At 35.8% G+C, this 14,733-nt stretch overlaps 1 protein-coding gene across 1 annotated transcript in view; it reads left to right on the top strand.

Annotated features, from left to right (window-relative positions):
* ROCK2 (Rho associated coiled-coil containing protein kinase 2) overlaps window positions 1-14,733 on the top strand; it is a gene marked incomplete at both ends in the record, with an annotated part of 107,980 nt that overhangs the window by 83,337 nt on the left and 9,910 nt on the right. The window contains 15 exons of the mRNA XM_084234661.1: window positions 189-268; window positions 440-488; window positions 1,015-1,150; window positions 1,254-1,345; window positions 1,573-1,819; window positions 2,194-2,300; window positions 5,189-5,348; window positions 7,228-7,388; window positions 7,755-7,939; window positions 10,289-10,358; window positions 10,860-10,963; window positions 11,112-11,298; window positions 13,455-13,548; window positions 13,640-13,734; window positions 14,467-14,646. Of these exons, the coding sequence (XP_084090787.1) occupies window positions 189-268; window positions 440-488; window positions 1,015-1,150; window positions 1,254-1,345; window positions 1,573-1,819; window positions 2,194-2,300; window positions 5,189-5,348; window positions 7,228-7,388; window positions 7,755-7,939; window positions 10,289-10,358; window positions 10,860-10,963; window positions 11,112-11,298; window positions 13,455-13,548; window positions 13,640-13,734; window positions 14,467-14,646 (1,947 nt within the window). The remainder of the gene's footprint in view (window positions 1-188; window positions 269-439; window positions 489-1,014; window positions 1,151-1,253; window positions 1,346-1,572; window positions 1,820-2,193; window positions 2,301-5,188; window positions 5,349-7,227; window positions 7,389-7,754; window positions 7,940-10,288; window positions 10,359-10,859; window positions 10,964-11,111; window positions 11,299-13,454; window positions 13,549-13,639; window positions 13,735-14,466; window positions 14,647-14,733) is intronic.

Here is a 14,733-nt window from a genome sequence, read left to right as displayed (position 1 = left end):
ATAGATACATCTGCCTTTGTGATAGAAAGCAAGATGTGGAGGATTTTTTCTCTCAATCAAGGAAAGTCTCATTAAGATGGTACAAATAATTGTTCCATTATAGAGATTTTGTTGAAAGAAAAAGAAGATAATAATTGTTTTCATTTAAGTCACCAAACTTTATAATAATAGATTTTTGTTTTTGACAGATTCAGAAAAAACTATATACATTAGAAGAACATCTTAGCACTGAGATGCAAGCCAGAGAGGAACTGGAGCAAAAGTGCAAGTACGTAACATCGATAAATAAACATTGTCATTTAAAATGTGTTAAAACATTTTACACAAAGGATAACTGCAAAGAAGTTACATGTTTTTTTTTTTTCCTTTAATTTATGGTGTTTTTATTATAAATTAGGAGTGAGCTATCTTATCTGTTGTTTCTTTTGAAATTTTTTAGATCTGTTAATGCACGTCTAGAAAAAGTAACTAAGGAACTAGAAGAAGAGGTAAAGTTGCCTTTTGCTTTTATTAGCTTTTTTGTTCATAAAAAGTTTTGATGCCCGACTTACCTACAGAGTCCTCTTAACGCCATGTGATCAATGTCTTGATATACAGTTAAACCTGCTACCTTGTGGCATTGATTGACAGGACAAAAATTATAACCAGGATAATAGACTTTATTTTGTTGTGTAGTTATTTCAAGTAAAAAATTGCATTTGTAGTAATAACATTGCTTAAAAACAGAAAGTAGTCATTGTTGTTTTGTCTTCTTTATAGTTGCTATTCATACATTTTAGAACCATTGTTTCTATTAAATAAGGATGGTCCAGTGATGATGGAAATTTATTAAAGAAAGTTTGACTTTCAATAGTAAACAAACACTTACGGTTTTGATGATTTAACAGTATGTGCTAATTTTAAAATATGGAAAACATTTTTAGGTCTTTTTTTATCTGCTTAAAATAACTGAAATATTTTTATTTGATTTTTATATATACTTACCTTTGACAGTAACTTTAAGCACTTTTTCAGATTACCTTAAGGAAAAATGTGGAATCAGCATTGAGACAATTAGAAAGAGAAAAGGCACTTCTTCAGCACAAAAATGCAGAATATCAGCGGAAAGCTGATCATGACGCAGACAAGAAACGAAATTTGGAAAATGATGGTTTGTAGTGTAGAATATTAAATATCAAGAAAAAAATTTAAGTGTTTGTGTCTATGTGTGCATGTTATGTCGCAGCTTGCCACTGAAATGCTTTTTATTATAGTTAACAGTTTAAAAGATCAACTTGAAGATTTGAAAAAAAGAAACCAGAGCTCTCAAATATCCACTGAGAAAGTGAATGAACTCCAGAGACAAGTAGGTTGATCCCAATTTGTAATAAGGGTGTTGAATTTTATTATGACTCCCTACTAAGGTTAGTTTTAATTGGCAGTGGTATTAATAGCCTTTGCCTTTTATTTTAGAGGGAAGTCCTAAGAAAAATATTTTATATTAATTAGGTAGGAATGGTTTTATAAGTCGAAGTATTTTCATTATGTACATCTGTTTGTTGTTGTCTGTTTGATTTTTGAATGGAATAACAGCTGGATGAAACCAATGCTTTGCTGAGGACAGAATCTGATACCGCAGCCCGGTTACGAAAAACCCAGGCAGAATGTTCAAAACAGATTCAACAGCTGGAATCTAACAATAGAGATCTACAAGATAAAAATTGCCTGCTAGAAACTGCCAAGTTAAAGCTTGAAAAGGAATTTATCAATCTTCAGTCAGTTCTAGAATCTGAAAGGAGGGACCGAACCCATGGATCAGAGATTATTAATGATTTACAAGGTATTAGTTTATACTTGAATTGATCTTGATGATTCATAATTTATAAATAACTTTAGACAGTGGATATGTACTGGAGAAGCATATTTATGAATGTACCACTCTGCTATGTAAAGTTAGCATATTAGAAATATGTTGATATAAATTTTAGGAACAAAAAATTTACTTTCCAATAGAATGAAATATTTTAAGCATCAACCTACCTCCCATGGTAGTAGACTAAGTTCCAGTTAACTGTATAGCTCTATACCAACAATTTTAAAACTCCTGCTCATAAATAACACTTCCAACGTATGAGGTAACTTTCAAATTTTTTAACTCCTAATATAATATATGTATTTTAAGATTTGTTATTTTTTCAAATGTTGCTACTTTAGGTAGACTTTCTGGCCTTGAAGAAGATTTAAAGAATGGCAAAATCTTACTAGCAAAAGTAGAGGTGGAGAAGAGACAACTGCAAGAGAGACTGACTGATTTGGAAAAGGTAAGACATATTAAGCTTTATGTTTATATGTAAGTTTTAGATTGGAAAACTTAGGCTAACAAGGAAAAGCCATGTTGAAGTATTTTTGCATACTCATGGACTCTTGTATATTTAGACTTGGTTGAATAAACTCCCAGGGATATATATTTTAAGCCTAATCGTGACAATACACGCCAGCCCTTAGTTTGTAAGATGCTTCTAAAGAAGGGATTTCCTAAAATATATATGAAGATGCATCTCTCTGGGTTTCAAATTTGACTTTTGCATGTCTCAAGAATGAAATGTTATCATGACTTTTAGTATTTGAAAGTTTTTCTTTAAAAATATCATGAGTGGGGCCTCCCTGGTGGCGCAAGGGGTTAAGACTTAGCACGAGTTCGATCCCCGGGCAGCCAGGGAGCTGATCCACTTGGCACAGCAGACCTCTCCTATATTGCCCACTGCTCCCCTCAGCAGTATATCTCAGTAGATCCTCCAGTTCTGCTCCCCACGCTGTCTCTGGTAAATCCTCTCACCCCACCCTGCACCTCTGGCTTACACCCCAGTTCTTGTATGCATAAATAAATTTAAAAAAAAAAAAAAAAAAAACCATGAGCCAGGAATAATTCCTAGTCTGTGTAATTAATGTTTTATTTTCATGCACTTATTTGTTGAAGTATTTACTATGTCATCTCTGTTAGAAATATGCAGGATGCCATTTAACAGTCTCATGGTCTCATGGGTAGTTTCTCAAGCCATAATAAGGCACACAGACAATGCTAATGCAGCATGGTAAACAAAATGATAGAGGTGTGAACACAGATGTGTGCTTAGAACCAGTCACTAATTTGACAGACCAGCATTGGTTGATGTGGTGTAAAGGTACATTCTGAGTTGGGGAGGACAGCATGAGCAACGGCAAAGGATGGAAAATTTAAAAGGTGTAGATGGCTTATTTAAATATAAACTGTTCAATCTTTCTGGAGTATAAAGTTAGGGGGTCTACAAATTTTATTCTTTAAAGAGAAAGATATTAAATAGTTTAAGCTTTAAAGGCCATATGGTTTGTGTTACCACACTCTGCTGTAATACATAAAGGAATGGATGTGACTGTGTTCCGGTGTACTGTCACAAAAATAGACACCAGGCCAAAATTGGCCTGATGACAACAATGTGGTCCTTATGTCACTGTGAGAAATTCAGGGCCAGAGAGAGACTGCAGTGCTAGGCATGAGCTAGATAATGAAAGATTTTGAATACTCTGTTAAGAAACTTAGTTTCTCTAAGTAATGGGCTAGCCACTGGATGTCTTTAAATTGGGTGATGTTATTTAGAAGTACATATAAGGTACATCATTATGCATGAGATGGACAGTAGATTTGAAGTGGGCAAGAGGCAGGGAGGTTAGTCAGACTTTTTGAGCAGTTCAGATAATGAAGACTAATAAAGTGGTTATGGGAAAAGGGAAAGAATCTGAGAATAGTTGAAGGAGGACTCTGGCAGCACTAGCTGGTGATATGTGGCTTAAACTCATCAAGAATGAGTTCCAGATACCTAGTTTGTGACAAGAGATACAGTAGTGCTGCCATTAATTAATAAAGGATAAAGGGAAAACAGCTCTTTTAGAGGAGACAATGCTAAATTCATTTTAGTCTTCTTAAGTTAGGGGTGCTTACAGGACAGCCAAATAAGGATGTCTACAAAGCAATAATCTGTGGTAGTAAAAACTTGAAATATTTGAGAGCCATTGGTGCCAAATTGACCCATGCAAGTATAAGAGCCCATCTGGGAAGGAGCTGTTTAGAGAAGTAGTTTTTCAGGGCAGAGTAGAGTACCCGCTTTTCATGCCTTGTATCGTTTGGGGAAAAAAATCATTTTCAGCATTAAAGGGTTTATTTGGGGGGGGGGACCTATATTTATGGCACAAGCTATAGGAAACAAAAATTAGAAATCTCTTGAGGATATATAGAAAATAGACTGACTTCTTTTCTTACATATTATAAACTTATTTTATCTTCTGGGTGGAAAATAAGAATGAATGACAGAGGATGCTGAGTTTGTTGTTGTTGTTGTTGTTTTTTAAGATTATAGCAAAGGGGGCCTCCCCGGTGGCGCAGCGATTGAGTGCTGGGCTGCGAGGCTGCCCACAGCCTCTGCAGCGCCGGTTCAAACCCCAGCCGCCGGCGAGGGTCCCACATGGCGCGCAGACCTCTCCTGCCGCCCGCTGCTCCCCTCAGCAGTGTACTTCGGTCCTTCTGCCGGCTCTGCTCCCCGCTCTGGCTCTGGTGAATCCTCTCACCCTCCGGCGCTTCTGACTGTACCCAGTGCTTGTATGAATAAATAAATAAATAAATCTTTAAAAAAAAAAGATTATAGCAAAGGGAAACATTAGGTATGTTTTTAAGTTTGAGAAATTAAGACATAGGAAGAGGAGAAATGTTACAGTGAAAACATACTAATTCCAGAGAATGCCAGCATTTACAGGGCAGCTGGGGGAGAACTCCACAAATGACAGAAAGATGAGCGCAGAATGTGGAGAACCAAGTGAGTTCTCTGTCAGGTATGTTAAGGAAATAGTTTCAGGGGCAATAGTAAATTTAAATGAAATAAAGATGAAAAAGTGATGAATTGGATATTGAGGCTGTCATTGACCAATCAAAATCATTTTAATGCAGATCTCAAAGCAGTAGAATGAAGTGGTGGGAGATGGACACTCCATCTCTTCTGTTTAAAAATTGTGTGATTGCACTCACATATAGCACACCCATAAAGAGATCACTTTTACAAGAAGTTTGAATGAAGAAAGGAGGGAAAGTATCCTAAGCTTGTATGAAATAATTTTGTAAGTTTTTGAAATTATGAGCCAATTTTTTTTTAAATAATTGCCATTTTTAATCTTTAATTTTTAGGAAAAGAACAATATGGAGATAGATATGACATATCAACTGAAAGTTATACAGCAGAGCTTAGAACAAGAAGAAGCTGAGCATAAGACTACAAAAGCACGGTTGGCAGATAAAAATAAGATTTATGAATCCATTGAAGAAGCTAAATCAGAAGCCATGAAAGGTAAGCATTCTGAAAGAGGTTTTTTTTTTTTTTCAGGTAAAATCTAAGTGCGGTAATGTGCAACCATTTTTCACATTTGTGATATACAAGTCTAACTGCCATAAACTTTGCTTGCTCTTTATTTTGATATCAAAAAAGACTTCTGGAAGGCTGCCTTTAATAAGGCAGAAATTAATGAAACAAAACATTGCAAATCATTTAGAAAATAAAGGAGACTATAAGGTAGAAAATAAAAATGAACCACAGTCCTAATCAGGATTTGTTTTGTATAGTCGCTCAGCGTTTTCTACAGTTTTGGTTTTTTTTTAAGCTTTTTTTCTTTTAAAAAAATTGTGAACGTTGTCTTAGTTCATTAAAATATAGGGGCCTCCCTGGTGGCGCAGACAGTTGAGCGCAGCACTGTGAAGCTGTCCGCAGCCTCTGCAGTGCCGGTTTGATCCCCGCTGGCCTCGGAGCAACCCACATGGCGAGCAGACCTCTTTTGTCTCACCCAGTGCTCCCCTCAGCAGTGTAATTTCAGTCAGTCTGCCTGTTCTGTTCCCCACTGTGTCTCTGGTGAATCCTCTCACCCTCCCACGCGTCTGGTCTGTACCCCGATTCTTGTATAAATTAATAAATCTTTTAAAAAAATAAAAAATAATGGCACTTATCAAATGCTTGCCATATACCAGGCAGCATTTAAAGAATGCACATATATTAACACAAAATCTTACTAACATCTCTGTTTAGATAAGTACTATTATTACTGTTCTAGAGATAAGGAACTAAGCCCCAGAGAGGTTGATTAACATTTGCAGTCAAATAATTGGTGATTGTTAGAGCCAAGGTTCAAATTCAGGAAGCTTGGCTCCAGGGTCTTGTCCTTCAGTCACCTCCCTAAAGCTTAATTTTCATCCTCTTCGTAGTGATAGGTTAACATGAAAAGAGCCATTGAGATCATAGAGGCTATTTGGAAAAAATTTTTTTTAAGATTGATTGATTGATTGATTGATTTATACAAGTACTGGTTACAGTCAGAAGTGTGGGAGGGTGAGAGAATTCACCAGAGCAGGGAACAGAACAGGCAGACTGACGAAGTACACTGCTGAGGGGAGCAGCGGGCGGCAGGAGAGGTCTGCGCGCCATGTGGGACCCTCGCCAGTGGCCAGAGATCGAACTGGTGCTGCAGAGGCTGCGGCAGCTTTGCAGACCAGCGTTCAACTGCTGTGCCACCGGGGAGGCCCTATTTGGAATTTTTTAAGATACGAAGAGTAACACTGAGAGGCATAGAGTAATGTGAAAATAAAACAAATCTTTATTTAAAAGATGTGTCTTAATAGAACCATAAGTGAAGGGAGAATTATTTTACTTCCATGGGAATGGATGTGATGTTACAGAGTGTGGTAGATTTTTATGCCCTGCAAATGAAATTCCTAATTTTCAAGGACTTGCTGACATTTCAAGTGCATTATGAGTAAAGATGAAAAATACTGAATTGAGAATTAGTGAAAGTATTTTTTTTCTTTTTTAAAGATTGATTTATTTATACAAGAGCCTGGGGTACAGGCCAGAGGCACGGGGCGGGTGAGAGAATCCACCAGAGACAGAGCAGGGAGGAGAACAGGCAGAAGGACTGAAATACACTGCTGAGGGGAGCAGCAGGCGAGACAGGAGAGGTCTGCCTCACCATGTGGGAATCTCCCTGGCTGGCCGGGAATTGAACCTGTGCCATGGAGGCTGCGGACAGCTTCACAGAGCTGCGTTCAACCCGCTGCGCCACCGGGGAGGCCCAGTGAAAGTATTTTTAAGGCAGCATTATTTACCATACTTTTTATTAACACTGTGTCATATATTTGATATGTTTCTTTTGTTTCATGATTTGTCCATTTTGTGGCTATAGAAATGGAGAAAAAGCTCCTGGAGGAAAGGACTTTAAAACAGAAAGTGGAGAACCTGTTGCTGGAAGCTGAGAAAAGATGCTCTATACTAGACTGCGACCTCAAGCAATCACAGCAGAAAATGAATGAGCTCCTTAAACAGAAGGATGCGCTAAATGAGGATGTAAGTGTGCAGCTCACTACCAAATAATAACGAACTATTTAATGAGTTGTAAATTAGATTTGTTTGTAAAGGTTCAATTAATGTTTCATAATTGAAACTTTTTTCTTATGAAATACAATTCTACAGCCTGTTGACTTTACTGAATTAGGATGACATACTAAATGAATCATAACCTTAAAAGTTTTAAATCATTTTTCTCTTAAAGACCATGTTTTATTTTTTAAAATGCAACATGAAAAATTCATGAAGTATTTGACTGTAAAATGAATTAACTGTGTATGGGCAAAAATCTGTTTACATCATCACATTTGCTTCATGGGTAAGAAAAATCAAAGTAATTATATACCAAGTATACTGTTTCTTTAGGTTAGAAATTTGACATTGAAGATAGAGCAGGAAACTCAGAAGCGCTGCCTCACCCAAAATGACTTGAAGATGCAAACTCAACAAGTTAACACACTAAAAGTGTCAGAAAAACAGTTGAAACAAGAGAATAATCATCTCATGGAAATGAAAATGAGCTTGGAAAAACAGAATGCTGAACTTCGAAAGTAAGTTAATTGTTTGAGACAAAGTTTTATCAGTGTACCCAGCTAGCCACATACCTTAATTTTGGCTTATTTCTGGGGATTTTCTTTTGGCCTTTTCTTTTCTTTTCCTTTTCTTTTAAAATTTATTTATTTATTTATACAAGCACTGGGTACAGTCAGAAGCGCAGGAGGGTGAGAGAATTCTCCAGAGACAGAGCGGGGAACAGAACAGGCAGATGAAGATTATATTTACTTCCTCCCAGGTTTCTCACTACTGCCACCTTATTGTCACACAATGATTGAGTGTGGTGCTAGAGCAGAGGAAAATGGAATTTTTACTCTATACTCTTTCAAGACTCCTCCTAAGGACTGTTATTCTCTGTGTACTTTTTGTTAATTCCTTAGGACTTGCAAATGTTTGACTACTAAACAAGTGCCATATAAATTTTATAATTTTTAAAAAAAAATTATGCATACTAGAACTGGGGTACAGGTCAGAGGTGTGGGGGGTGAGAGGATTCACCAGAGACAGAGTGGGGAACAGAACAGGTGGATCTACTGAAATATACTGCTGAGGAGAGCAGCGGGCAAGTCAGGAGAGGCCTGCCGCGCCATGTGAGTAGCTCCGTGGACGGGGATCGAACTCATGCTCAGAGACTGAGGATAACTTCATAGTGCTATGCTTAAATCCTTGCACTACCAGGGAGACCCTATAATGTTTTTTCGTTAGGATACACTTTTATGGTCTATTTAGCTTACTTAGGGGATAGAAAACATTTTAAAAGTACTTTTAAAAGTACTTTTAAAATGTTTTCTATTCAGTCATTAGCAGTATAATTCTTTGCAATCATAATCAAAGGTTATACTGGATCCCAGTTATTTTGGTGAGATACAGTGGTAGGGTAGAAAGAACGCAGACTTTGGAGACAGACATTTGAGGTCTTAGTAGCAGTTCCACTACTTGTAAGAAGCTCAACACTGGGGAGAATATTTAATCTCTCTGAGCTTTTTGTCATTCCAGTGAAAAGATGCAAACAGTAGCTTCCTTGTTAGGTCTCTTGTGAAGGACAGCAGTGATTCCTTCACAGCATCTAGCCCACTAGTCTGCAGCCATAATCCCCACTAGAAATGGATTAGAGTTAGAGGTTGGAGACCTTTCATCATAACTTCTGTGCTCTTCTGTACTTCTTTGTAAACACATGCATATTAGGTGATTGCTTATTGAAAAATACTTCTCTTAAATACCTAGTAAATGTCAGGTTTTTAAAGTCACATTGCTTTTCAAGATCATACTATTAAAACTAGGGCTTTGCTGAAAGTGGACTTACCTGGTGATAATTGAAAACTTGACCTTTCCTATGCTCTCAGTCACATAGGTTCTTATAACACCAGATAGAGTTTTGATAGGATATATTACACCATTCAACTCAAACAAAAAGAGCAATCGGACAAGAGACTAAGTGAACAGAAATTCATTATTGTTGCTAGAGAAATAGTTCTGAGTTCATACCCCATTCCCTCTGAAATTGATTAAAATCATTGCTTAAAAAAAGCAGGGGGAGGGGGCCTCCCCTGGTGGCACAGCGATTGAGCGCTGGGCTGTGAAGCTGCCCGCAGCCTCTGCAGCGCCGGTTCGATCTCTGACTGCTGGCGAGGGTCCCACAATGCATGACAGACCTCTCCTGCTGTGCCCACTGCTCCCCTCAGCAGTGTATTTCATCACTCTGCCTGTTCTGTTCCCCGTTCTGTCTCTGGTGAATTCTCTCACCCTCCCGCGCTTCTGACTATACTCAGTGCTTGTATAAATAAATAATCTTTAAAAAAAAAAAAGGATCGCTTATTGAGGAAGAATTTATTTCCATAATGAAATAAAATTGTCATTTCCACATTTGTACTTTTTTGAGATCAGTAAGATGCAAAAATTCACCTCTATTTCATTGAAACCAACAAAATTATCTTGTCTAAATTATTAATATTTTCCTTGCCTTTTTTGATTCAGAAATAAGAATCATCATTTCTTAATAATATACTCATTAATAATAAATTACAGAAATAATACAGATAAATGACTTCAAGTGATACTGCCTTTTCATCCAGAAATTTGAGAGCCAGTGAGTAAACGAAGCAGCCAAATTATGTTACATGGGAATAAGCATCAAAGTCCTAAGTAATAGAATTGGATAGTGTGATGAAATCATTTGCTCTCTTGAGTCTGTCTCAGAGATCAAATTTAAAAAATTTTAAATATTAGGCGATATTCAAATATTATCTCACTGTAAAATACTCAAAACTTTATTAAAGGTTCTTTAAGAGTTGCTGGCCTTAATATGTTTGTGACTTATTTAAGCCTTTGATTCACTGTCCCCACAGAGAACGTCAAGATGCAGATGGGCAAATGAAAGAGCTCCAAGATCAGCTTGAAGCAGAGCAGTACTTCTCAGTAAGTTCCATATACCTTAATTTGAAAATTATTGCAGATTTTTTTTTTCATTCTTGTTGCAGAACCAGGAGAATATCTCCTGTTTTTAGAATAAATTCTTACAACACCAGAGTTTTGATGGGATGTATTACACCATTCAACTCATACAAAAAGAACAACAGGGCAAGAGACTATATTTCACCTCTGTTTCATTGAATCCAACAAAATTTTCTTGTCTAAATTATTAATACTTTTCTTGCTTCTTTATTCATCCTATCCATCTGTGTCATTTAGTAAGAAATCTCATTATAATATTTAGTTGAAAATTACGCTTCTAAGTTATTAATGTTTATCAGTTGATTATAAGAAAACAAGCTCATCAATTTTCTCAGGGCTTCGCCATTACTTGGTGTTATGAATATATATGTATACAATTTGACTTACGTCTGGATAGGTTTTGGATTTAGAAATAATCTGGTGATAATAATGACAATGATAATATATGTTATATTTTGCTCCTAGACTCTCTATAAAACACAGGTTAAGGAACTTAAAGAAGAATGTGAAGAAAAAAACAAACTTTGTAAAGAATTACAGCAGAAGAAACAGGAATTACAGGATGAAAGGTATGGACCAGGGAAGATAGCCAGCTTCCCTGCTTCTAGGACAGTGTCTGCTAAGGGGGGGGAAAAAAAGTGGCTGAAGCAAATTAGACAAAATCTTTGGTTTCATAGGAAAAATTAGATATAAAAATAGTATATCTTTAACATGTAGGGATTCCTTGGCCGCTCAACTAGAGATCACCTTGACCAAAGCTGATTCTGAGCAGTTGGCTCGTTCAATTGCTGAAGAGCAATATTCCGACTTGGAAAAAGAGAAGATCATGAAAGAGCTGGAGATCAAGGAGATGATGGCCAGACACAAGCAGGAGCTCACAGAGAAGGATGCTACAATCGCATCTGTAAGTAGAATTCTTGGTTCCTTAATGATTGTGTTAAATTCTTCATTAGAAGCCCTAGCAAAGTGACATATATCTAAGTGGAAAATTGTATATCCTGCTTATAAGATTTTTTGATCCACCTAACTCAACTTTTTAAGTGTTTGACAGGAAGAGGCTCAAAAAAGGACTACTTCCAATGATGTCACCTCTTGGTAAATTCAGAGTTAAAGAACTAAAATGAAAGGGAAATACCAAAAGGTAGAAAACAGTCAAAGGCATTTTTTTCTAGTCAAACTAAGCTTAGTTCAAAAGAATTTTGAGGGACTCCCTGGTGGCCCAAGGGGTTGACGCAACCTATGAAGCTATTCGCAGCCACTGCAGCCCAAGTTTGATCCCTAGCCAGGGAGCTACCCACATGGTGCAGCAGACCTCTCCTGTCTTGCCTGCTGCTCCCCTCAGCAGTGGATTTCAGTCATTCCACCTGTTCTTTTCCCCATTCTGCCTCTGATGAATCCTCTCATCCCCCCCCCCCACTTCTGGCCTGTACCCCAGTTCTTGTATGCATAAATAAATAAATCTTAAAAAAAAAAAAGAATTTTGAAATTACCACTAAGATAGTCATGCAGGTTGAAAGAAAATTGCAGAAAGGATTTTATTTTTTAAATCTGGATAACAGATAGTTACCATGATTTGTTAAAATGCTTTAAGATATAACTTAGAAAGTGTGGTATTGCAATAGAGTTAGATAATCCTGTGCAGTGGAAATGATTCACGTACCTGCAGGAACTTGGCATTCAATAGAGGAAGCAATATACAAACCAGTGTGAAAGGGTACAGACACTGAGTGGATATATCATTTGGAATAACTATAATAACTAATAAAATTCTGTGTGAAATGAATATAATTTGGATTAACTTTTTATGTGAAAGAAATAAAATTAGGCCCTTATACCAAATGCAAAAATAAATTCTTAAGTAAGAAAAATAGAAATTTAAAATAATTAGAACAGATTCTGAAACTTAGGTATAACAAGAGATAACAAATAAATGACCGGGGAGATATTTATGTTTATTATAAACAAGGGATTAGTGTCCAGAATATATGTGGAACTCCTACAATTCAGTAAGAAAAAAAAAATTAAATAATTTAGAAGAAAATTGACCAAAAGAGAAAACCTAAAAATGTAACCAAATGCTTATCTTTACTGCTCGTTAAATACCGTTTCGTGCTGATCACATTGACAGAAATTCAGGGTCTTACAATCTGAAGTGTTTGAAGGATGTCTGGAAAATGACATTCTTGTTTACTACTATGGAAAATGTAGTTTTAGTATGGCATAATATGGTAAATAACAAGGCAAAAATTTCTAGTAAATTGAAAATATTCATATAATCCAAAGAAGGTCCATATTAAGATAAATATGCTAGAGAAATTAAGGCACTGTACTCATAGTGTAAATATTTTAATAGCAAAGATGTAAATGTTTTATCAACAGATGAATGAATAGATAAATATGGCAGAAGATGGAATTACTGTATCAATTAAAATGAATTACTTATTCATATATATATAAGCAGTTCTTTTATGTATGTGTATGGGATGTCAAGGGAAAGCACTTGCAGAAAGATACCGTATGATGCTGTTTATGGACAATTAAAATCACATAAAACCATGCTGTATTATTTCAGATATATGTAATAAAAGTATGTAATCATGGATGGATGAACACATAATTCATAATAAAATTTCCTTCAGGAAGGAAGAGTAGGAATAGGATTGGTGAGAATACAGTTTCTATTTTCTATATTTAATCAATATTCCAAAAGAAATACTATAGTTTTAAAATTTGTTTATTCTCCATGATGGAATGCAGACCTTTGTTATAGCGTTTCCTTTTACTGTTGTTTATTAAACATTTTTCTCATTTAAAACAAGATTTTGGGGAGAAGGGCAATGTTTTTGCTTTCTGGAGTGCATATGAAGTCTTAAGGTTAGCAAAATTTTCATCAAGAATCAAGTTTGGCGGTTAGCTCAAAGGCAAACGTTTAGAAATGTGTATACTTAGAAAACAGCAGTTTTATCAACATTCTAGAATATTTTTGTTTTAGTTAATTGCCTTATAACTTAAGTTTTATAAGTTGGGGATGTGATTTGTTTTTCCTCTTTTATTTGTTAGCTTGAAGAAACCAATAGAACACTAACTAGTGATGTTGCCAATCTTGCAAATGAAAAAGAAGAATTAAATAACAAATTAAAAGATGCCCAAGAACGTATGTATTAACGAATACAGCTTATTTTTAATATACTTAATATCGGTCAGTTGTAGTTATCAATATAATTTTTACATTTTCGGTATTTTAGAACTATCAAGGTTGAAAGATGAAGAGATAAGTGCAACAGCTATTAAAGCACAATTTGAGAAGCAACTGTTAACAGAGAGAACACTCAAAACTCAAGTATGTATAATGAACTCTAAATATGAATTTGAATTTTTTTAGTATATCTTTTTTACATTTTATTGCTAGCATGAGAGATGAATGGAAGTAGGTATTGAATGTCAATATTTGTGAATAGAACATGCCTGATTCTTAATTGAGAGAAGCTAGATTTGCTTGACATTGGCCATTTCAATGTTTTTCTTAATTTTCCCATATAGAAACACATCCCTACCTTTTTTTTTTTTTTTAATTGTAATCTGAAGTTTCTCTGCTTTTAAGAAACTGTAGCAAATGATCCTGTGCTGACAGCCTAAAAATCGGTCAGTGTGAAGAGGCACTTGTGACACTGGCCCGTCATTCTGCCATCGCTTGTGGCTGTACTCCCAGCAGAAGGCCTTGCTCTTCTCTCTTGTTGGAATGTTGTATTATATTAATGTGATTCCAAATGCAAAAGTCTTATTTTCCAGGATAAAAAAAGATCTGCCTAAAAATGTCTCTCGAAACTAAAAACACTGAGTGGTAGATTTAACCTGTGGACATTTTAAATTAGAGTTGTGAGAAAACTTGAGGGTAAAAAACTAATAGAATATAGGTCAAAGAATGATAATTAGTAATGAAGGAGGCATATTATTTAATACAGAAATTGTTTCTTTGTGGTCCTGTATATATGGAAGAAGATTAGTGTTTGTATATCTTGCCATTGGCAAGTTACTGAGAAACTGTCAACATACTTATTTTTATGTTTTTAAGGCTGTGAATAAGTTGGCTGAGATCATGAACCGCAAAGAGCCTGTCAAGCGTGGTAGTGACACAGATGTGCGGAGAAAAGAGAAGGAGAATAGAAAGCTACATATGGAGCTTAAATCTGAACGTGAAAAATTCACCCAGCAGATGATCAAGTATCAGAAGGAACTGAATGAAATGCAGGCTGTAAGAATATTTTTTGGATTCTAGATTGAAAATTTCTTTTTATGAAGTAGAATTATTTTTATTTGCATTTTATTGGTTATAGAACAT

Source organism: Talpa europaea, assembly GCF_964194135.1.
Source record: "Talpa europaea genome assembly, chromosome: 6".
NCBI classification, from domain to species: Eukaryota; Metazoa; Chordata; class Mammalia; order Eulipotyphla; family Talpidae; genus Talpa; species Talpa europaea.
This window is presented reverse-complemented; position numbering and strand designations above follow the sequence as displayed.